Raw genomic sequence first — 26,786 nt, 5'->3', positions numbered from 1 at the left:
TGATAATTTGAAAAATAATTCACGTATAAATGATCACCCGTGGCGATAACATCATTTGAAATGCTAATTAATCATTGGTAAAACGAGCAGTTGCTTTTATTAAGACAGAATTAATTAAACATGCCTGTGACGTACGAGCGCGTAAATACGAAAAACTAACCAAAGAAACTTGACCAGTCTCGTCTCATATTTCAAGTTACGTGTGTCTACTACACGGTCTATCGAATGTATCATGTATCACATATCACGTCTTAACGCGATTCGTCGATTATTATTAATAGACCATTTGATGGATATCAATGATGGTGTTGGAACTCAACACCGTCGGTAAGATCAAAGACTAATCAATAGGCAATGTCTTTAAGATTTTTGATTTTAATTTAAGATATGCTTGTAAAGAATCATTATTCAAAAGTTTGATTATAATCCGGTCGTCCACCTACAATTTCTCTATACCAGTGGCCTACATGTTCATCGGGTCATTGGGTTAAGATCGAGAGCGCACGACCTCTACATGCCACTGGTTCTTCTATTCGTCCTATCAACCTTCTTCTATGTCTTTTACCACTAGTCTCTTTTATTAGATACGTATATATATATATATATATATATATATATATATATATATATACATATATATAAAAGTATGTATATTATAACAAGCGGTTGCAAATCATGGGAAGTTAGAAATGTCTATGTTATATGTGCAGTAAAGACGAAGAGAATATTTTCACAATGTTGATAGTCATGTGATTCACTCCATGCAGTTATCTAGGATACGCTTTTAGAATTTATTTCATTTTATTATCGGTAATTATGCGAAAAAATCATTGTCTACATGTTTTATCATAAATCAATCATTTCTTTTTTCTTTTTTTTTATAAAAATTATTATTATTGTAAGTAGAAAATGCTATTTATGTTTAACAATTCTACTATGAAAACTGACTATCAATTGATGATTATTTAAAATTTTAGGATGTATTTTGAAATTTTCTATCAAGAATTTCTAAAATAAATATCGTACATTTTCACACGTGTAACAAACTTTTTTTTGGAGTTCATGCTTATAACCTGAGTCAAAATTGACATTAATTGAACGTACTAGACGTTGAAAACGTAAATTCAATCTTTGAAGACGTAAGTATCCGTGAAAATTTATTTGAGACGTAGTTGACGTACAAAAACGTAAATAAGACAAAATTACTGCGTAATCGCGAACAAAACCATTCAAAACTTGCAAAAAAAATTAAGTTACATTGGTGGTATATTTTGTTGTCAAAAAATATGTCTGTAGAAGGCGAGAAATAAAAATTTTCTCTTTTGAGCCTTACAGACTACCGAGAAGCTTGTAGACAAGAAATAAAAATTTTGAGCAGTTTTTGAAAAGAATTTTGGGAACTTGCAAAAGATAATTCTAGACTCTATACTTTCTAAACTAATTCACGAGCCATCAGTAGAGTTATCTCCTGCAAGGCCCAAAATATTTTTCAAAAGCTGCTGAAAATTTTTATTTTTCGTCTTATGGCTGCTACATATATTTTTTCTACAACGAAATGTTTCCGGTAGAGCTTAAAACGTAAAAATATTTTATAAAAGTATAGTTAATCAAAAACAAAATTTATTTTAATATTAAGTGATATTTTTTTCGAGATAATATTTCTATCTTCTATCAGTTTATAATCTATGAAATTTTTCTTGAAAAATTGAACCATAAAATTATAATACATTCTAGCAGCCCATATATTATACTTAAGAAAAAAATATAAATTTTAATTTTAAACTACAGTTGACGATAAAATTCTTTTATGCAAAGTATGTTTGACGTTACTGGTCATATATGATGACCTTGAGTAATGTTTTGACTAGCCATACGTGTCCAAATTCTCTACAGCGTATCTACACATTTATACCAGCGACCAGGTACATATATATAGTGTTTGAATATGACGCAATCGAAAGAATGAACAAGTGGACATGAGTGTATATATGTATAAGCGGTAAAAAGAAAAAAAAATATATATATATATATATATATAAAATGAGTGAGGAATGTATGATATGATGGTCTTGTATAGTTGGAATTGAAATTGAAGATTGAAGTTGTACTATAGCTGAGTCATATACCTCTGTCTCTTGTCTTTGCCGAAGAAAAGTGGCTGTTTACAACGCGTGTGGTCATATATATGTATGTACTCGCATCTATCTTCACTACATACTACATATTGTGTTATAAACCTGAGAGCTCTAAGAAATGGTCCCCAGTTCATTGGACAAGGCTACACTGAAAAAATTACAGATTATCTTCATGATAGACATTATAGCTTCATCATCAAACTATCGCTGATCAGATCGTCAGATAGATTTTATTAAATAAAAAATAAATAATAAAATAGTGAATTGACATTGAAATAATAATTAAAGTGATGAAATTATACGCTGGGATTAAAATAAAATTCTCACGGTGGAAAACCGTTTTACTCTTATCCAAGATTCTGAGACGGTGATAATAACAATAATTTAGTTAGATGAATAAATAAATAAATAAACAGTTTGAACGGATATAGAATACAGTAGGAAGTGTAAAAGACACAGGACGCGTGACAATTAGAATTGGCTTGGGTCGTATTCTAGGACACACGATCTAACTTGAGTTAAAACTTTTATATGTCCGTTCGTAGAACCAGTCTTTGATGCTGCAAAATAACAGCTATTAATTCGTCACTGGTATAATAATTACCAGATATAACATTTTGTCGGGAGACTACGAGAAATTACTAGATATATATAGTTTATAAGTAATTTACTGGGGGAGACATGAAAGAAATAAATAATTTATTGTTTTAAAAGTACCCGAACAATACAAAATACGAAAAAGGCGAAATTTACTTGGTTTAGACTTATTTGACAAGAGGGACCATTACTGTGAAATTTTGAAGAAATCAAATTTTTTTTGCATATTTAGATAGTCTATAGCTTAAAAAATAACACTAAAATTTCTAGTGCATATCTCGAATAATTTTTTTGAGTTACAGCCATCTGAAAAGCAGCCGCTTATCGGTTCTCGAAAATACATTTTTCAAAATTGCTGCAGTTATAACTCGAAGGCGAATCATCCGGAATATTTGATTTGAATCGCAGCTTCTTTTATACATTTCTAAGTCCCATGAACCTTCAGTTTTTCGATTGAATCAAAAATGTAATTTTGCCAGGCCGAAAATCATCAAATTTTCGCGCGAAATTTGAATTTTTTTTAAAAACTCCGCCTTTTTGGTAAATTAAAATTTTCTTCTTAGCCCGAGGGTCTTGGTACGGAAAATACCTTCTAGTTTAATAAACTTTTTGGTTTTTTTGATTTCCGGCACTGTGTGGGGGACTTTTTTTTTTGGAGCCTTGGGAGATTGTGAATAACTCGCTAAATTTTGAATTTTTTGGTTCAAAAATTTTATCTTGCATTCATTATATATCCACAAATATATTCTTGAAACATTAAAACATTCCATGGAGTAGTTTTCTTTAAAAAAATTCCCAAAAATCATCTTTTTTTCAAGCGATCACACTAGTGGTCCTCCCCCCCCCTCCCTTCAATCCCAAACGAAAAAGTCAAAACTAAGATGAAACGTGAAAAACAAATACTACTTATTTTTGACTTGGTTAATCGATAACTTCAAAAAAAAAATGAAGTGAGCCTGAATCAAGTTTTATTTTTGACCCAGGTATATTTTTGAATTGAGATTTCGGATTTGAAGTATAAATTAAAATTTGAAGATTATAAAAAGTAAAAACTATATATACATATTTATATGTAAATTTATAAATTCAATGGCATGTGTGTTTATAATAATAATAAAAGACACAAAAGAAGGTTGGTCAGCCTGCGGCGGTGCTTCCGTTCCAAGTCATTACGATAATTTATCCGGAAAGGTTACAAAACAGGCATGATGCCCGACCTCATACAGGGGCGAAGTACCTCAGGGTATTTCTTCTCTTGATTCTACTCTTTGGTCTCTCCTCGAGTTTATATACTGACGATACACGGCCCGAGATATCCACCACCAGCACAGTATAATCCGTCGCTCATCATCATTATCATCATCATCATCGTCATCATCCTCGAGAATTTGACGAAGGTTCCTCCTGCCGACGTTTAGCAGAGTGCACTGGTGAACAGCCCAAGATGCTGGTGTATAAGAAGAAAAGGCAAAGAAGAAGATAAAGCCAAAGAAGAAGAAGAAGCAGCAGAAGCGGATGAGTACAGCGAGAAAAAGAAGAGGATCGAATCGGGGGAGAGGTCGGAGGAGGTTACAAGGTTACACGCGTCCAGAAGAGAGTAGAGGGCCCGGCTTTGGGTCCGCCTAACATTCCCACGGTGTCTGCTCGAGGCGAAGGCGCGCAAGAGTTGGGGCCGTTGGAGAGTAGGGGGGAAAGGGGTATATTGCTATAGCATCGGGGAGAATGGGCCCACAGACCCCGGAGGTACTGCGAGGAGAGTGGCCTGAGTGCCGCGCGAGTCGTATCGAGTATGAGAGCAAAGCAGAGCAACAGAGAACGCATAGTACTACACTACTGCGGTCTTGTCTGCTCTTTCAGACCTGGTATGCACACTCTTGTCTTGTTTCCTCCTATATACACACTCTTCAACACACACTCTTTATAATGAGTGAGGAAAAGAGAGGTAACACCGTGTAGGTAACGTTAAAATCCAGAAGAAGCCACTACACTAGACATTATATATACCATACCACTACTACTACTACATGATATAGAAAAAGATAGTGTATGTATATATGTAAGAATAAGGTGGAGGGAACCACGCAACAGCTTATTAATATCCAAGTTTTGTTATTTTCTCATATCGTGAATAGAACTGACATGACTTGTGTATACAACTAGTAGTAGACTTTATAGACGTTAATATTTAAACCCGGTATTTAGCTCAACATTATGCTGTATACTTAATTTTTCAAGTAATTCGATCGAGTTTTATATACACATATATATTATATAGTCACTTTGGTCATGAGTTATGAGTAATTTCATAGGCGATTGAGGGGGTTATAATTAGTTGTAAGAAGGAGTATATAGTTATCTTGAGCTTAAGAGGATGGATGTGCATTAGGTTGCAGACGTTGGATGCAAAACAGCCGTTACATTGTATATAGTCACCTGTAACGAACCAGTTCGACCGTACGGTTGTACGATTGTAGGGACGAAGGATCGACGAGTTTATCATGATGATGCTGCTGCTAAGGTGCCGTGTATATATGTATATATATATAGTATACGCAGGCAAATGAGTGTAGGGATAGAGAATGAGGATGTGTAGCAACCTGCAGGTATGGGTAAGTGTACAGTCTAGAGAGTAGATAACAAAGTTTTTTCTAGAGCGACATTCCGGATCCGAGACGGTTTGGTTACGACTCTGATGTGGCTCTGAATTAAATTTATTGAGATGACTCGAAGTGGGTAGAAAGAGAATCGGGAAGGAGTTTTAGTCTCGTATTGGTATGATGCAAGTGATTATATGAGTTTGACCGTGAAATTCGGTAGGCTTATGTATTATATACCTGCTGGATGTGGGATTTATATTAACATGTGTGTTGATGGATTGGATGGATCTCTGCAGGCTACGGGACGGACAGTGTCGAGATTCATTTTTCATTCATAACATTTTTCAGTTTTTATTATAGTTGTAGCTGTTTAAAAATTTTTTGTTATTCATTGTAATTAATTCATTGATTAATTTTAATCTTTAAATTTTTTTATTACAAATTATTTTTTCAATAAAATTGTTTTGGTGGAATAGATGTTTACTAAATTTTTCCGTATAATGGTTGTCAGGTGTCTGACTTTATTTATATCTTTTAAAACGAAATCTTTCGGAGTTAACTTTGACATACAACAGTGTTAACCTTAAATGTAAGATTTTTAATGTTTTTTAAGTTACATTTTTGTTAATTTGATCATATTGTTGAATCATACTTTGTTTTCATTTGGACAGTTTGCCTGATGAAGTTGTAGAATACAACAAAAATTAAGAAAAAAAAGGATTTAAAAATGTAGCAGTGAATTTTTTCCTGTCCAAGTTCCTAATATACTGCTATATTTAACATCATGGATGAGAACTTAAATTAAAATATTAAGTGTAGTAATTTCCCAAGTAATCGGTTTCCAAGTAATAAAATAAAAAAAAAAGTCATAGATTTAATAAAAATAATTTGTCCGTTTAAATAAATAAACATAGACAATTTAAATAATGAAATAAAGAGTAAGTTAAATGAATAATAATGATCTATATAAATGAACAAGCGATTAGATTTTATGAAAATAAAGAAATTTTACGAAAGTCAATTACGTCGTAAATTTATTGCATTAGCTAGATATATTACTATTACTATTTCAATTACTATGTATTACTATTGATGTTTAGTTGTTGCTATTGCTGCTGTTGGTGGTGTTGCGGTTGTCTATAGAATAGGATAGCAATAGTAGGATAGACTTGAGATCAAACATATATTCCTAAGTGAACTCACAGCTGGCCGCTTTACGACCAAACTTTCACATTCTGATTGCACGAGACTCTGACTTTATATATCTTTCCTCATTCGATCTTTCTATCGTATATATATATGTATATACCTCTCTCTGGCAATGAGATTCATATATATACGAGGCTGTTTTATATAAACTCACTACAAGCATATATATATAAATAAATAAATATAAGGGGTAAATGTATTTTGAAGGGAAATTTATTTTGGTTACGGGACCTTGTGCCTTTGAATATGCATTCACACATTGTTAGTTATAGTCGTGCTAATGTCATGCTCTTTCAACCCCAAACGGTGACCCGAGAATGTTAATGACTACTTTGTATTTTAATGAACGAAAATGCGGACGATGTGGCGTCATCAATCAGATGGGAATAGACTACTGCTTGAAGGAATTTTTATAGATATATTTAAATTAATGCATGTTAATTTTGCAGCTTTTTTTTTTTTTCAAATGTTATTGTTGTTTGCTAATAAAAAACTGCGATAAATATTTTTACTCTCTAATTTTTTTAATTTAAATCAATTTATATGATAAATTATTTTAGTGGAAATTTTTAATTTACGTAGAAAGAAATTTCCTCTTTTTCAAAATATAAATGTATGATTTATTTATTTTTTTGTGAAAAAAAATTTCCGTTGTCTTCTGTTAAGAAAACTATTCCCTATAACCTCAATTCATTTTAATGTATCACTTATAAAAAAAAAAACTATTTTTTCTGCGACTAATTTTTTCGATCTGTAAAATTGCACTAATTCGACTAATTTTGGTAAAATTTACCAGAATGTTATTTTAAAATTTCAAATTTTATCTATGACAATATCAAGCGACTAACCTCTAAATAATATGGAATAAATTATCATATATTTCGTAATTGTAGCTCAATTAAATTCATTAGATGACAGGTTTGTATTTCAAATTCACTACTGTTGAAAATAAAAAAAATTTTACATTAATTATCCGCAGTAAATTTCGATTGAAAACAATCGTTTAAATCGTCAGGTGAAGCAAAGATGGAAATTTTGAATCAGAAAAAAATATTTAAACAGTAAACAGGAAGTTAATTTAACGTAATGAAAATAAATCATTTAAACATATATTTAATTTAAAATAAATGTCATGATGATTAATTTTCACAAAATTAATTTATATTTTAGTGTGTCTTCAATTATTCGAAATGAGTACAATAGAATGCAGTATAGCAGCTTTTATGATATTCATAAAGTATAATTTAATATTATCTTATATATATATATATATATATATATATATATATATATATATATATATATATATATATATATATATATATATATATATATATATATATATATATATATATATATATGCAAATTATTATTGTACACTTAAAGTGTATTATTAATCCATTGAATGTATTTACATCTATACACATATAAATATACATTTAATATATACACTAACATTAAATATATATTTTATAATTGCATTTGCCGTCTAATATACTCATAAACAATTTACACTGTTACAAAAAAAAGACTGAATAAATAAATGAAAAGATAACATTTAAAAAATTTTTTTTCATCGCGTGTTTATTATTTGTTCATAAACGACTACGATAAAATGCCTCAGGACATAAAAAAAAAAATCACGACGATAATTTTTGCAGTAATTTCAACGTTGTTCGATGAAAGTGTGCAATTATCGGTTGTACGTTCACGGAAATCTTAAACTCGGCTACATGGAGAGAAGCTGAGAGAAGAGCCCACGCGCGTGTATATCGGTAGGTACGATCATCGACGACGACGACGAGAACCTCACGAGTGTAGTGCTGGGGAGTATATGTATATGTATATGTATATAAGTAGGTATAGGTTCAGGACTCTCTCGGGATTACCAATCGTCGATTTCCCGGAGTCGAGAAACCTCGCTAATTGATTAAAGTCACGATCCCAAAGCCACCCGAGAGGGCTACACAATATCATCTGTAATCTCGATACGTTCTTGTTCTGTATACATACTTTCTTGTTCACTCACTCTTGGTGGGTTTGTGTATGGGGGAAAGAGATGAAAAGAGACGATGAGTTTGATCATGGACATTGTGGTGTGTTTCGGGCTGTCCAGTTTGTGTCCCTTGTACTATTCAATCCCTAAACCGAGCGAGCCCTTTTCTCATTTCCACCCTCTCTCAATATACCGAATCCCATACCGTGCATTATTGTACGACCATTTTGGCTCACCACGGGATTAATCCGATCTCTAACGGTGGAATTTGCATTTAACGGTCATTAAATAAATTTTAAACTTATTTTAGATTTATTTAAATATATTTCACTCCATTATTTTATTTACTATTTTTCAGCCTCAGTCAATATCTCATAAATTATTTTTATTTTTCACACAAGGTAAATTCGGGGTAAAATGAGACACTATTTTTTTTTTATTTTTACGTAAAAATATTTATTTCCATGAAAAAAATATTTTACGGCCGCAGTGCTCAGGGTGATCAACTTGCCCCATATTCTTTTAGGTCCCATAGATAAAAGTAGAGGAGACCGGGGTAAGAAGGCCCCCCTTAAAAAAATGATAAAAATTTTTTTGATCAAATTTTCAGGGGGGCCTTCAAAGAAAAAAATTTTTTTTCATAAAAAGTGTCTCATCTTACCTCGTATACTTACAGATTTTCCCATTTTGCCCCGGATTCCCCTAAATCCACGTGATATTTTTTTAAGTAATTATAACACATGTTGAAATGATGAAAAAAAAAAAAATGATATATATTTACAGTAGATATTATGTTTGATAATGACTCGACGAATGCGAGTCTCGAGGAGGAAAATTAGGGTTATTTACTTCCCTTCGCTCCCTTTAGACTTTTATAATACTTAATATATTGTTTTGTGTCTTCCTTTGGTAGTCTACAATACAACAATTCATTCCATCTTCTTTTAACTCAGGTCCTTTCTTACACTCCTTTTATTTTTTTTTTTATTTATTTTCTCTAGACTCGCGTGCGTCGCGTACTTGTGTCATCATTTCTTTATTATTATTACTATTATTACATATAACTCGTACGTGGTTTATGAAATGTTTTTTTTCGCAAGGACACTCTCATACTTTCAAAGGAGGTCAATTTTTAATATCACAACCCAATCAAAAGTGAAAAAGAAAAAAAAAATTTATTTAAAATTATATTTCGTTGTATAAAAAATATTTCAAAGCCATTTAATTTTGTAATAAAAAGTGAAACTAGAAATAAACGGTAAGATCATTTAGTTAATAACAGACGGTTAAAGTTGGCGGTCTGCTATATACTCGAAAGTGTATAACGTAGAGTGTAGTGTAGAATAAAGAGTAGAGTGTGCGCGGGGGACAATATCACAGCGGACTAATCTCGAGCGCATCCTGTCTGCTATAAGACCGTCGGTTACAAGTATAGTAGTATGGGGTAGTATGTATATAGTATATAGTATATAGTAGTACGAGGTCTGATGCCCTGAGGCCGGGCCCGCACGGAAGGAAGGGGCCCTCAGGTAAGGTCATGCACCCCGCTGACCTCGGACCACCGACTTGACTGCCCTCTCTCCCACTCTAGTCCGCGACAAGACCGCGCTTTTCTCTCGCCCTCATCCTCATCCTTATCCTTATCCTTATTCTCATCCTCGACCTCATCCTTATCCTCATCTTCATTCTTATCCCGAGTGTACCGAGTCAAGACTACGGTAGAGAGTATGGCTACAGGTAAATGCTGGTGCCTTTCGCGAATACTCTCTTCCACTAACTTCTTATTACTTTTTTACTCTTTTCATTTGCTTTCGATTCTATAAGACCTTACCAACGTCTATACCTTCGTGAATCTCAACTTTATTCGCGGGGGCTCTTTTTTTATTATCATTATTATTATTCTCATATAGATGTTTATTTTTGTGTGTTTTATATAGGATACTTGAGATTGTATACACGCACGCGCAAACTTTATTGAGATAAAACTGAGTCTGCGCTTACACGCCCACTAAACACGGAAAAATATTTTAAATTGTTATTACGATCATTTTTTTTTTTATTCATTAAATGTAATTACTCTTGTAAATTAAAAATTGAATTGAAGAAATTTGTGCGGCAGGTTTGAAATTTTTTTCTGTCGCGTGTTTAATACCTGAATTATTTTATAAACAAATTTTGAATACTGAATATATCAAGAAACAAAAAATTGTTTATGATCCTGAAGTTAGAAGACAATTCAAAATTTCGGATTTTTTTGTCAATCAATGAAAAAAAAAAAAACTTAAAAAATGCACATGTAGAAAATTTTAAAAACTACAAGTGCAATTTTTTAAAATATATTATTTTTATAATTTACGGTGTTTAAAAAAATCCAAAAATTATTAGACGTCCGCTGACGTCAGTATCATAAATTTTTTTAACTTATTCATGAACTAAAAAAAAAAATTAATTGAAAAAAAATTTTTTAGAAAATTTTAGTGGTCATATTGTCTAGATTGATCAATTTGCCCCAGAATTCGTAATTAAGTATGTTGAAAAAAAAAAAAAAAAAATTTGTCGTTTTAAAAAATTAGTGTCTCATATTTTGTCTTGGGTTTAGTAATTAATGTACTGTTTTAATTAAAAAAAAAAATTTGCACGACAAAAAAAAAAATAACGACACCGTAAAAGTATGACATAATACAGAAAAATATAAAATTAATTAAGAGTAATGGGTGCTTCGGTTCGACCAACAATGAGTAGAATTTATAATACGCAATTAAAATAAAAAGTAAATTTAAGTTTTATTTCGGTTGACAATAAAAAAATAAAAAATGAAGTATAACAACAGAATAGACAGTGAGCACACGTTGGCTGGTGCGTGGGTCCGCGGTGTGGTCATGCCGGTCGGCCGAAACGAAAACGACTTGAGGTGAGATTATTATCGCGCAACGCGAGAGGAAGAATGTGAGAAGGAAGAGAGGCGGGAATGATAGTCAAGTGGAGCGAGTAAGTAATATATAAATATGAGAGTGAGTGAGAGCGTGAATTATAAGTTATAAGAAGTAAAAGATAAAGAAAGAAAGAGTGAAAGAGAGAAAGAGGTAAATAAGATAGAGAGGGAGAGGCGTGAGAACGTATCCACGGGCTGTTCCGCGGCACTGGGCCCCGCAATCCGCAATTAAATCTTTACCCAACTACTATTCTACCAACATAAGGCCCCTGAACGCACGTTCAGTCCGTTTATTTTCCCTTTTAAATCATATTACTTCGTTCGTGTAATTTTCACGTAAATTCCACCGCCAAGGACCCAGTATCATCTCCTTCATGTAATGTAAGTCTTTTGAGACTCAAAAAAAAAAAAGAATAATTTATTCATAGCAATTATCTTGAGAATTAAAAATAAAAATTCTAGAAGCTTAAAAATTTATTTTTATTTTTATTGTACTTTCTCTGAATAACGTGCAACCAGTGAGAAATTGGAGGCAAAGCGGCGACAGAAGTCAGTCACCGAAAGGTCCCGAGGTCACGGGAGGCCTTCGAGTCACGACATCCAAGCAGGTGCTTTGATCAGAATGGTCATTAAATTATTTTTACTCTTGTTTATTCTATTTTATTTTTTTACGAATCCCTCGAAGGACTTCTGTGACCTTTTATCAATTATTTTTTTTTTAAATTAATTAATTAATTAATTAATATTTTTATTTATTTACTTTAATTGCAATAAATTTTATTGTCTATCGATTGATTGATTGATTGATTAATTAATTAATTAATTTGATGTTAATAAATTTAAAAAAGGGCCAGTACAATGCATACCTTCCCGGCGCATGCCCATCTTCAGGCACTTCTTCAGCCGGCAAAATTGACATTGATTACGATGATGCTGATCTATTGGACAATTACGGTTCCCTCGACACGAGTACGTTAAATTCCTTCGTACACTTCTTTTAAAAAAACTTTTACATCCTGTAACATAAATTAAATATTCATCATTAATTTTATAACAATAAAATATATATTTGTTGGAATTCATATATTTAATAAATAATGGGTTTAATTTATTTACTCAAGAAAAAAAAAATTTTAGCGGAAAATTTGTTTAAATAGTAATCAGTTGGCGTAACGAAATACTTGGAGGTTTTCTTTGATATTAAGTTCTTGGTATATTTATAAATATATGTATGTATGTATATGAATGTGATATGAAGGATGCATGCACGCAGGATAGGAGGAATTCAACGAGCGGCGCACGCACGTCAGGGAGAAAATGATTGTGCGCGGATCGCTGTGTAGATAGAGATATATATGGGTGGTATGTAGATATATATGTAAATGTGTGTGAGTGTGTGTGCAAGTAGTAACAGTATAGAGAGGTAAAAGAGGTAAAGGTATAAGGTAAGTATTAGAGGTAAGGGAGCATTAAGAGTCGAGGATAAAGTAAGTAAAGAAGGAAGAAGACTTGTTTCCGAGGCAAGCTGATGTGAGTATAAGACTGGCAGAGTGGCAGGACTGCCCTAAGAATAATCGCAACCCCGACAAACTGGCGGCGGCTTGTTACACGCACGTAATTCAATCCCACGCCGTGGAAATGACCCGCGAGCCACAGCTGGTTCTATCACAAATTTATATCCTTGTATGTACTACTGTGCATATTTTATTTTACCGAAAAACATTTTTATTATTTTTTTTATTTATGCAAATAGATTTTTTTTTTATTAATAAAAGTTAATAATCAATTAATTTTTTTAATTAAGGGGGACCACTAGTGTGAAATTTTTAAAAATTCAAATTTTTTTTGCATATTTAGATAGTCTATAGCTTCAAAAATAACATTAAAATTTCTAGTGCATATCTCGAATAGTTTTTTTGAGTTACGGCCATCTGAAGAGCAGCCGCTTATCGGTTCTCGAAAATACATTTTTCAAAATTGCTGCAGTTATAAATCGAAGACAAATCATTTGGAATATTTGATTCGAATCGCAGCTTCTTTTATATATTTCTAAGTACCATGAACCTCCAGTTTTTCGATTAAATCAAAAATGTAATTTTGCCAGACCGAAAATCATTAAATTTTCGCGCGAAATTTGAATTTTTTTTAAAAACTCCGCCTTTTTGTTAAATTTAAATTTTTTTCTTAGCTCTCGGGTCATGGTACGGGAAATACCTTCTAGTTTAATAAACTTTTTGGTTTTTTTTATTTCCGGTACTGTGAAGGTTGCTATCACTGCGGTGGGGGGACTTTTTTTTGGATCGGGAGATTGTAAATAACTCGCTGAATTTTGAATTTTTTGGTCCAAAAATTTTATCTTGCATTCATTATATATCCACAAATATATCGTTAAAATATTAAAACATTCCATAGAGTAGTTTTCTTAAAAAAAATTCCCAAAAATCATCTTTTTTTCAAGCGGTCACATTATTGGTCCTCTTTAATAACAAAATAAAAAATGTAATTTATTTGCGTTCACTTCTGACAATAATGATATTAAACATTAATTGTAAAAAAAAATGAATATACTCAAAGAATGTAATTTGCATAAAAGCACCCTCATAAATAAAAGAAAAAGCGGACAAAGAAATAAAATATCCTAGCTTACATATAAAATAAAAGTAAAACTTTGAGAAATAAGAGTAGACTAATCGGCAGTACATCTGTCGACGATAAGACAAAACAAGATGGTATCCCACGTGGGCTCTTGAGGGTTACATCCAAGCATAAATTTAATCCAACAATTCTCGTTTTATCTTTAGCTGCAAGGTCCTTCCACCTTTTACGTGACTCGCGTTAGCAATTCAAGTTTGTATAGAAACAAGACTAGAGTAGAGTAGTTCTTAAGTTGAGTTAATATAAAATATAATATGAATAATATAAAATAATGTTAGCAGTATATGTATAAGAGACTAAAGAACTTTACTCAGCGTGCGTTCTAATAACAGACCATCCAGTTCAACAGATTATGACCACGAAGACCCTGGAATGGAATGGAAGTGCGTGCGTAAGTCTTCCGCAGCATTAGACCATCCGTAATTTTGCTAATACATATATATATATATATATTTTCATACATAGATATCTATGTACATATATAAAGGAAGCGAGGCTGAGCGCTCGCAAAATGCATGCTCTGCGGTCAGTCTTTCGACTCGGCCGCGTAAAATTAATGACATTGTTATAATTAATTAGCGTTTCGTACTTGTATCTCACAATACACAAGACTGCAATATATATGTATGTATATGTATATTGTGTATAGTAAAGAGGCTTCGTTAGCAGGATAATTGGTCACAGAGGATGCGCTTAAGGCGGTGCAACGGTGAAGAAGCCTTCTCGCTTCGGGCGGCAAGCAAGTAATTCTACGCCTGCCGCGTAAGTATTACGATCATCTTCTCTCCTCATTGTTGCTAATACTTTACATTAAGAGTACAGTCTAGGACTTGTGTATTGTTAGATATGGAGATTGCAGATTACGGATAATAGATGATAGATATCGCAGATAACAGATACCGATACTGATTAATGTTTAATTATCCGCGGATAAAAATTTCTTATGTTTAATTTATTCTATTCAACTTCCTTAGAAAAAAATTATGATATTTAATACAGCATGAATTGTTATTAATTATTTATTTACAGCTACTGTAAAAAATTAGGGGTTTTTAACCTGATTTCGAACTGTCATCGACGTTCTGATTAGCAAAGTGTCTAACGAATTACTTTTTTTTAGGTGCTTCTGTGCAATTTTCAGATATTAATAGTCAGAGAAATTATTATTCGAGTAGCCTTGACAAAAATACTATACATATATTAAATATGGAATTGATTTTTAGATAAAAAAAATTTTTAACTTCCTTTTTTCCACATAAACGAAGGATTTTCTGAAATGGAGTTTGACAATTTGCTAATTAGGACGTCGATATAGAGTTCGAGAGTTTAAAGAAAAATTTTCTTTGTTATTTTTGAAACAAATCAATATTGAACATATTTCGCTCATTAATACTTAGATCTGATTAGATTTTAAAGTCGATCCAGTAGTTTACTCTCCAAAAATAAATTAGTGAAATTCACTACAAATCAGTGGATAGTCTCTACTTCTACAGCTATAAATATACCGCTAATTTGACCAGTGGTATACTTATAGCTGGTTCCCAGTGCATATTCACTAATTCGCAGTGAATTCACTAATTCATTTTTAGAGACTATAAGATCTAGAAAATATAAAAATTGAAATTTTTTTTAGGTTTTTTTTCACATAAATTATTAACCCCTTGCCCGAATTGCCTCAAAGTGTTTTTTTGTTAGTCCAAAAGACAATAATAAGCTCAAGGAACTCAAAAATTACTTGTAATAACGTTTTCGAGTTCTTTAAGCTCAAAAAACTCAGGAAGTTTAGGAGTTGGCCCGTAGGGTCAACCGATTTTTACATTTTTTTTATAAAAATGTATTTATTATAGAATCTGTGCTACCTAATGCTGATGAAAATGATTTTAGATAAATGTATTAGATGACCTTGAACGTAAAAATGGAGTAGGGCCCATTTAACTGTTTCGCGTTCGAGGTGTGCGATATGAAAAATAATATCTCTATTTGTTTGTTTCATTGATGTGCATTAGATTTATTTATTATTGTTTGTAAGAAATAGTGAGGAATAATGTAAAGAATATATTAGATCATATTGTACATGAACAAGTTGAAAATGAGATTAATAAAGATTATCCAGAACGGAATAATATAATATGATCTCATTAGGGCGATTAGTACAGAGGGTCTGCGGGATGTCTGGCTTCATCTTTTCCGTTTACTCGAGTACAAGCAAACGAGAATGAGGAAGAGACAGAATTATAAGTTGTGTGTAGATGTATGGACGTTATGTGTTTAGTGGTGTGTCGTAGGGTGGCAGACCCTCGTCAGCCACTCTACTACAAGTCTTGTAAGAATTGTAAGGAAATATACATATATATATATATATATATACAGATACAGAAACAGATATAGAATAAGAACTTAAACATTTGTACCGTATTGGGGAAGCCTTGTTGGTTTCTTTGTAATAATGCATTTTAGTTTCTTCATCAAGAGTTACTTCTTATTGTCAATTTAATTATTATTTATTAGCTTCTTCATAGGATTTGAATTTGAATTTGAATTTTTAACTTGAACTTGACAAGATAAATGTCTCAGGTATTGACACTTTTATTCATAAATATAAGTAGTATAGTATATAGCTCAGGTACTTATACTTGACACCTTTTTTTGAATTTAAACTCTCAGGTCTTTGCTGTTTAAAAAAATTCGAATTTTTACCTCGTAGTTAAAGAGAAAAAATTAATTAAAGTTTGACAAAAATGCATGCGTTGAATATCTCATCGAATTTTACCGAAATTTGACGATTCGAAAAATCGGCAAACTTTAGAAGAAGGATTTTTTGGTGGAGAATGATATTTGAAAATATATTTTTAGGCAAACTTAAATATTGTAAATTAACTGTAGTTAATTTACTTGAAATATCCATATGCAGTTTAAATATATGAATATGAATTATATATATAAAACATTTGCCCTCTTCTCTTGTTTTATTTATAATTACGTGGTTCAACTACTTATTAGCTGAAGCTAAGCTGAGATTTACATTGAAACAAAGATAAGATCTTTCAGTATTCTAATAATTAATTTTTTTCTTATAGTCTTGTGATCGTTACATTATTTATTCAATTAAGTATTGTGATATCTTTAATGAGTATAATTTATAATTTTATATATATATATATATATATGTAGTAAATCATTTTGGTTCCAATTTAAAAGAAAGTTGGCTTTTTTTTGACCTCAAATTATTATAACAAAGTAATTATATATATATATATATATATATATATATATATATATATATATATATATATATATATATATATATATAGTTTTGTAATTTGTCGAATCTATAATATATAACAAAAATAGTTGAAACAATTTTATTAAAAAAAATTTTTTCATTTAGATAAATCATCAAAATAATTAAAATAAAAATAAAAATTACGTAAAGAGAGGGATTAAAAGATTCAATACCTCGATAATGATAATTCGTACATTTATATAATATTGAAGGCGTGTAAGGTGATTCGTAGTTGGATACACCTCATACGTCTCCTGAGCCAGCGGAGTGTCTGCTCACTAAGTCACGTATGATCCTGCGCGACAAACAATATCCCGTCTTAAATACTGGTTTACCGACATACTGGCTAATTACTATAATCGAGTTGCTATCACGAACATTCTTCAGTTTACTATAACTATGAAGCCTCATGTACCATCCTTACCATACCAAACTATACTACATATTATATTGTATAATATATCTGCTTACAGTACATACATACATACATACATATAACATATATTTATAAATATATAAATGAAATATATGTAGAGGATCCTAAGCAAAAGGTAGTGCTCGAGTGGCGTTGGCATGCACGCGCTTCAGTACATTCCTTTTTATACACACAATACTTTAACGTAAAAAGTACAATCCAAAAGTGTGTTATATTTACCAAGAACTTGACAACGATCTTGACTACTTTTTTATGCTACTTCTTATTCTGTTTTACTTGTATTATTTTTCTTTGTCTTGTTTTATAAACTTTAAATAAAAAATACACGATGCATATACATATACATATATATATATATATATATATATATATATATGTGCATATGTCTGATGTTTAAACAGGAATGTATATTTAATATTTAATATGCATTTTGTGATCATAGATTAAATTTAATATTATTATTATTATTATTATTATTCCTATATTACACGAAAAAAAATTGGCACTGCAACAGGATAAAATCCAGGATTTTGCCCTGTTGCAGCGACAGAATTTAATTCCGTGGAATCAATAGGATAAAGAACAAGTTTCACAAACCAATTTTTTTTTGTTAGTATAATAAAATTTCAAAATTTGAAAAAAAAATTCAAATTTTGGAAAAAATATTTTTATTATCACTATAAGAAAGGTTTAAATTTTGAAAAATATTCAATTGTCAGTATGGAAAGAATTTAAATTTTGGAAAAAAAAATTCGAATTTAAAAAAAAAATTTTTAGTCCGGTTGCTGCAACAGGATTCTGTTTTGTTGCTCCCACAAGACTGCGTCCTGTTGCAGCGCCGATTTTTTTCCGTGTATTATTATTATTATTATTATTATTATTATTATTATTATTATTATTATTATTATTATTATTATTATTATTATTATTATTATTATTATTATTATTATTATTATTATTATTATTATTATTATTATTATTATTATTATTATTATTATTAATAACATTTTTTAATAAGGATGTTTATTTTCTCACGGTATACTTAAGTATGGTAAGCAAATTGTCACGGTCTATTAGTCAATCGGAATGAAGTTATAGTTAGAGTTATATTATGACATATATATGTATATATCTTGGCAATAAACAAATGTTAATTATCAAACGCGTATATTTAAATTTATATAGTAATGAATAAATATACAATAGCGAAAAAAATAAAAATGAAAGATAAAAGTTAAGGATTAACTAATAAATCAAGCGAATGGATGAATGAAAATGTAAAAGTTTAAAGTGTTACATGATAGCAGCAGATAAATGGAGTCCAGGTGATTCAGAGTTTAGATAACTGTTGGGTATGTCAATGTGTGTGACATTGAGTTGGTATGAGTACAGAGACGAGTGTATCAATGGAATGATGCATCGAAAAATTATTATTACAATAATAATGTTTATGGTATCGTTGATTTTATTTATATATATTTTTTTTTTTCGACTTGTAGAGATCGTTGGGTCTCGAGATTACAACAAGAATTTCTGGCATGTAGACGGAAGAGATAATATTAGGATGCTGGTTACATCAACTATCATCAATTTTCGAATCGTTTTATCGGGTTGTACCATCGAGAATGCGTGACTTGTGCATACTTATATATATATGTACATTTGTATATATATTTTTATCGTTGTTACAGTATACTTTTACTTTTTATGTTGCATAATTTATTTATTTTTTATTTTTACGCATTTATTTATTTAGTCTAAACATATTTATCTGATCTAATTTTGATTTTATGTTTAGTTTTATTATGAAATACTTTTTACTTGTAAATATATATTTTTTTACATACTAAATTAATAAGAAAATTAATTGCCGATTCTGAAGTTAGATGACAACTAGCAATTTTTGGATTTTTTTTTCCAATAAATAAATAAATAAATTACAAAAAAACATAAACAAAAATATGCACATGGAGAAAATTTAAAAAACTACAGGTGCAATTTTAAAAAAAATTTTTTTTTTTATTATTTATTGTTTAAAAAAAAATTTTTAATTATTAGACGTCGGCTAACTTCAGTATCATAATTAATTGACATTAAGTTCATAAATTTCAAATATTTTAAGGGTTGAAAAATTAAAAATATAATTTTCTAAAAAAAAAAAATATAACCGAAATATTTTTTTAATCAAAATCAAAATTTTGAAGTCGAAAATAAAAGTCGATTGATAATTAATATCTTAAAATTAAATTTTTGTTTTTTACGAAAAATCCGACGGTAGAGAAATTTTTTTATATTATTTTTATTGAAATATTTTTTTCTCAAAATTTGTCATTGACTTCAGTATTTCAAAAATATCATATGGGTAAAAAAAAATGATATTTTGTGTTTTTATAATTATTTAAAATAAAATAAAAAAAAAATCGAGCAATATTTCAAGATAATTAATAGGTTTAAAGAGCATATGGTTTAGAGAGGTAGGTCTCGATGACAATTCATAGAATTTGAAATTTGAAATCCACAGCACACACGATCCATTACTTAAACCTTATCCCTAAAAGCGACATACGAAGCATGTACGCAGCATGACTACGTGAAATGGGTGGTGCCGGGCTTCTTGTAATCGCCAGATTAATGTTCTCTTACTTATATACTAAACTAAAGTTTACTCTACCTAAGGAGTTAAATAGTAAGAGTACACGTTTTATTGAAAGTCTTATAGAAAATACGAGATCGTAAATTTAAAGATCGAGTCCAACGATTGGTCAGTCTGCGATTAATTCAACGCCACTACATCGCAAGTGACCAGCTGTACAAGAGAAAAAAATATTGTCGTTTACTGCAGAAAGACGGAAGTGAAATAAAAAGACACGATAAACGAGATTTAAAAAAGGGTGATCGAGTAAGTGTCGTTTTAAAAGCGTAAAAAAAAATAAAAACCCGTTATATTGAAGAAATTTAAAATAAGTAAGACCAGTTTTCCAAGATGGGCCATCAAATATTTCCCATCGGAATTGGCTTCATAATGGAGGCCCACCGGGCAAACCTCGGCCGGTTCTGGAATCGGGCCCCACATCAAACGCGTGAGACCCCAAGTGACCCTCACCCAACAACTCATTAATCATTATATATTTTCGCGCGTTATCCTCTTTAGTTTACGCCGGCTGATGGACGTTTAACTATAAGTATCCATAGCTTTAACCGTTGGTCATTTTTACCTATTCTCTAACCAGTCTCTAACTCTGTCTCTATATACATTTAAATATATATTATGTATAACAAAATATTGTATTACACATACATAAATCTACCATTCATTTTATTTACCATTAATTTTTTTTCAAATAATTTATCGCAGAACAAAAAATTCTTTTATTTCAGGCCTATAATAAATTTTAAAAAAAGTCAATTTTTAAAAATGATACTTTTACTTTTAAAATATGATTGGTTGCGAAAATATAGACTTTAGAGAAAAATGTTCTAAACAAAATTTGTAGAAAATTTAATTTTCTACAAAAAAGGTCTTAAGGTTTATGACCGTATCTTTGATAGTTTAAGAGTTATATGAAAAAATATGAAAGAAATAAATTAATCAGAAAAAAATATATTTAAATTTATTTTCTTCAAGTTGCAATTACGTCGAAACAATAAGACGTAGGTAAAAATGCAATGATACCTTTTTTATAGAGAATTTAATTAGCTACTAAATTATTTATATACATTTTTGTCGTATCTCTGTAATTTTAGTCAGAATTTTAATTTTTTTACAAAACATTTTGAATTTGCGTTTCAAAGTTTAAAAAATAATTGATTAAGGAATTAAATTGATGCTCAGTGACGCGGGTAAAGGTACTGCGACTAATTTATAAATTTTATAGTGTGACGTAATTCAGTAATAAATTAAAATTCATTAAAATTTATAATGCCGACGAAAAAGTCAACATAAATATATTTGTTAAACTAAAATAAATAAAAAAAATGATTAGATGCGGGTACTTGTAGAATATCTTGTAATAAAATTTAAAATGTATAATCATAATTGTTAATATTAAATGTAATGATTATTTATTGAATGCACAAGTGCAGAGAGGCATCATTACGTCTTTTCCCACTGGCCGTATATGAGTTAAATAAAAATTGCATCGATGAGTAACTATATATCATTTACTATCAAGTAATAATCGAGATGATTGTTGACGATGACTTTAATGTACATTGACGAATTGATTTTGATGTCAACCGATGTCAAACGACTGGGAATTATTGTCAATTTATCAAGCTCGTGACGCGATTAAGCGCAGAGAATGCCCCAGATTGTTAGGATGGTAAATATACCTAAATTAACAGATGCGACAGAATTATAATCATCATCATCATCATCATCATCATCATCAATCGTTACAACCGAGAGAGCAATGATATTTATTAAGTACAAGAAATATCGATGGCCCGCTTTACTTTCCTCACTCATCATTCTGCGCAGATGACGATGACGCGTATTATTATTATATTATTAGCGATCGTAATGACTCATGAAAATTAGTGAGAATCCTATCGCTAAGTACTGCACACTGCAACATGTTTGTGTTCATTATTTTATTATTATTATTATTATTATTATTATTATTATTTTTATTATTATTTAGCAGTAATGATATTTATAAAACGACTAGCATTTGCTATTCATATTTAGACTTCTTGGGTTATTTTTTTTTATTTTTCTGTCATTGCAGATATGTATTATCAATATTTATGTGAAAAAATATATCATTTATTTAGTATCTGGTACACTCTATTTAAAAGCACTATCTAGTATATATTTAATATATAATTATAATTAATTTAATGGAACTCAATGTGTTTATTTTTAATACTAATAAATTATTTTTTATTAAATTGAAAAAAAAAAAATCATTAATTGATCAGTTGATTTTTTTTTAAATTGAATTTTTTATAATTTTAATATTTTAGAAAATTTTTTTAAAACATGTAATTTTTTGAATTTTGAGTAAAAATATTTTTTTTTAGTATTAAAATATTTAATACGGAAAAAGAAAAATTTTGAATTTCAAGAGATTTTGATATTTTATAAAAAAAAATTTTTTTTGAATTTTAGATCTAGAAAGTTTTCTATAAATTTAAAAAGATTGAAATAGATCTATGGACGTCAACGAAGATCTAAAATTTAAAAAAATGTCTGAATTTATCCAATCAGATGCTGTTAGAATTTTTTCCGAGTAGAATTAAATTCACTTAAAATTGAAATTCAATAATTTAATTTCATTTATATTAAAATAAAAAAAAAATAAAATAAAATTTTATTAGACAATAACTTCTAATTTAGTTTTATCCCAAGCACTCGAAGAAATTTCGATAAATCGTTGTACTCTGATCCGTCGTCAACGTCTCCCACTTACACTATACCCTCTATCTACTCGCCGACGATTACTCTTCGTTACATTAGTATCAGACCCTCGTCGCATAAATAATAAAAAATAATAAAATAAACCCAATAATACAATAAAATAAATAAATAACGTCTTGTAAGTAAATAATTTTTTTTTAAATTTTCAACTGCGAAACGAGTCACTGTCGCTGTCTTACTCTAACCTCATGCGCTCATGTGACAGAAGCCGCGCGGAATTCAATTTTCAACATTAAATAAAAATAATTATGGAGCTACAGTTCCAGGAGTCGAGACATTTTCAAAAATTTTTTTCATCTAAAGATCTTTTTTTTGATTTTCGACATTGCTTATAGTTATTGAGTTATTAACAAAAACCTAAGATTCTTTATTTTGTTAATAAAAAATTGAAATTTTAATGATTAAGTAAAATAAAAAACGTAATTTGCTCAAAATTTGATTCCGCATCGAATGAGCTATCACTCATATTTTTGCCACAATTCTAAATAATTTTTCCAGCAAATTAACACAGGATTTTTACGAAAATCTTTTTTACATGACATGTACGTGAAGATAGTTTTTCGCGCAACGAAAAAAAAAACTAGAAATTAAAAATCTAAGGATGACTAGATTTCTGAAATGTTTCGCATATCAATGCTGGTATGTCAGCCGAAAATCTTAGACTACCCCGATTTCCAGAACTGACTCCTAATCAGTCAAATTACGTAAATTTTTTTTTTTTCGCTGTGCAAAAAACATTCCAATCTTCAGATAGATTTCTTTACTACGTAACATAGTAATGGTTACCATTCTACCCTAGGAATCAGAAGAATTCTTTTCTCTCCACGCGGACACACGTGCGCATCAACATAAATGCATACACGATGCACATGGGACAAACTCCCATCTCGTGATTGGAAGCCACTTGCCATCAGTACAAGATATAGGTGGGCGTCCCGTTTATACCAACTTCAAAGTCCCTTCGCGCTTCGTTTCCCGGGCCGTTACATCGTTATTAGCTTCCTAACGGACGTGTAAGCATCCCGGGGAACACATCCCACTGCGTTATTAATGATAAACTCTTTGTTTATTATTTTTACTCTCATATATACATATCCATAGATATATATATTTATACGTAGACACATCTTAAACATTTATTCTTTTATTCTTAGGATGTTAATCGCATGCTATACACATTATACGATGAGACACTGTAATACTTGGCGCGCCTCGACACTGAGGATGAATGTTGTCAAGTCTCGAGCGTTAATTCGTGCCCGCAAGTTTGCAGAGAACAAGATCTTCTGATAAATCGTTTCACATCCCTCATATTAATACAACCCAGCCCATTAATTTTTCCACGCTCGTTAAAGTAAAGATAAAAATTATTTAATTTATATTTCATGTTTAAATAAATTTTTTTTTGTCTTAATAATGAGAAGTAATTAAAAATGGACTTACCCTCACAAGTAAACTGTCCATAATGTTTGCCGCTGCTTTTGTCGCCACAAACGACACACTCAATATTAGGAGATTTGTCTGTCTGTGAACTTCCGGACTGTGAACTGTTTGCTTGACTTCCGGGTGTCGTGCTGGGCGGCAAAGGGTCTCGTGGTGTCAATACACCACCGACGGGTACGAGGCACGTAATATCCTCGGGTGTAGCCGAGGGTGTCAAGTGTGTTGGTGGCATCGGCGGTGGACATACTTGAAGCCCGCCGGGTTGACCACCAGAATTATTACCTCCGCCACCACCGAGTCCTGTGGATCCAGGGTCCCGCGAGGTCCACGAGGGTGGCGGGGCCACCAGCGCCATCGAGGCGGTGGTGCCACGGGGCGGGAACCCCAGCTCCAACGTGCCGGTGAGCTCGGGGTGATGATGTCCCGCTGGCACGCGACCAGGGAACAGGCTCGCCGTCGCGGGCGGATACACCACCCCGGCAGTCGCCAGGGCGTCCGCGCCTCCCGACCCCCCACGAACCACCCTGACTTCCTTATCGGGCACTTCGGTTTAAATGCACCTTTGGTGCTGTTTTTATTTTTTGTCTTTTGGCCACGTGTTTTATATTTATTTATTTTACTTGAAAAATTTTTTAAAATTTATCTTCGAATTTTATTTTGCGGTCTTTTTATTTACACTTCACTTCACAGTTTATTTATGTAATTTATTTTATAAATAAATATATAAATATCTAAACACTGTGAGTTATATCCATTGATGATGGAAGTAGTGAGTCCACGATGAGTTGGACATGCTGCTGAAAATTTAATAATTATTTAGTGTAGCGGATAGACGAATTAGTGAAAATTTTCTAGTAGAAACGGCCGAGCGACTGCCCGGCAGAGTCCAGTGAAAACAAGACGAGTAGAGTCCAGAGACAAGAGTCCAGAGACAGGTTTATTAGTGGAAACAGTCGTTCAGCAAGACAATCCAGTAGATAAGGAGCAGTTAAGACAGTCCTAGTGAAAAAAGTCTAGTAAGACAGACACAACACACACTACAAGTTCCTCATCAGAGGTCTCATATTTAAATTTTTAAAAATATAAATTAACGTAGCACTTCACTTCACACTATCATCAGATTCTGTAGTATTTAAGTAACATTTATTATTTTATTTAGAAATAAAAAAATTGTTAAAAATGAAAAATTTATCTGGCTGCCCTCGTTGCTCTCGAAACCTTGCACCCTCATTAGTTTTTCTTACAACTTATTGCAGCAATACTTTGTCGAAGAGTAGGAATATAACACAAGAGGGGAACAATCGTTAGCACGAATGAATATTTATTGATAAAAATTAACACCAAAAATTAAAGCGCGCGGCGATCGGTTGACTTTAAACAGCAGTGATTGATTGACGTATGCGTAATCAGGATAAAATAAAAAAACAAACGCGGGTCCCGAGTTGTATCGTTAGAGACTCGCGTGGACTCAATTGTTTAAATCTTTAGCACTCCGCAATCTTATTCCCAAGAATAAGAGCAAGAAGAAGGAGATCCAACTTTCGTAGTGTATACATATATACATATATATAAATATATATATGTAGGTATATATATATCTATATAAATATATATATTTATGTGTGATATATATATATCTATAGGTATAAAAGGAGGCAAAGTTCCTCTGACACCGGACCGCGACTATTCTTGAGGCCGACCAGAGACCGACTGCCGACTGAGGCGACCCCTGACACCGACCCGGGTGCCCCCCCACTACATCGGGCACAGTACGACCTCGCGCGGTTTTTCGTGGCTGCCCGTGTTTCCTTGACAACCGAGGGTGGGGTCGAGTACGGGGCGCGCCCCGATGTTCCTCTCATTGGCTCACGGTCCTCGGCCCACCTTTCCCCTCACATCACGACATCGTCAAGCATTATCCGTACCACCAAAGTACCCACTTGGTACTCATTTCGACCTCACCATGTCTCTCACTCCCACTACAACTTACTAGCTCGCTCACTCACTTCATACTGTTTTTTACATACACATATATCTATATATATATATATATATATAGATATATGTACACTTTATCCTTT

General features: G+C 31.4%; 1 protein-coding gene across 2 annotated transcripts in view; it reads right to left on the bottom strand.

The window, feature by feature from the left end:
- Positions 1-26,399, bottom strand: part of LOC103575042 (COUP transcription factor 2) — a 67,874-nt gene extending 41,475 nt beyond the window's left edge. Inside the window, exons 1-2 of one of the 2 annotated variants that reach the window (XM_008554660.2) lie at positions 24,706-26,399; positions 12,324-12,482 (exon numbers count right to left, since the gene is read on the bottom strand). In XM_008554660.2, coding sequence (XP_008552882.1) covers positions 12,324-12,482; positions 24,706-25,060 — 514 coding nt within the window. In that variant the 5' untranslated portion in view covers positions 25,061-26,399. The remainder of the gene's footprint in view (positions 1-12,323; positions 12,483-24,705) is intronic. The other variant, XM_008554661.2, reaches the window with a different exon arrangement.
- Between the last annotated feature and the right edge of the window lie 387 nt (positions 26,400-26,786).

The sequence above is a fragment of the Microplitis demolitor genome, chromosome 1 (genome assembly GCF_026212275.2).
Source record: "Microplitis demolitor isolate Queensland-Clemson2020A chromosome 1, iyMicDemo2.1a, whole genome shotgun sequence".
Classification (NCBI taxonomy): Eukaryota; Metazoa; Arthropoda; class Insecta; order Hymenoptera; family Braconidae; genus Microplitis; species Microplitis demolitor.
The sequence above is the reverse complement of the archived record's forward strand: the minus strand, read 5'-3'. Positions and strand labels throughout refer to the sequence as shown.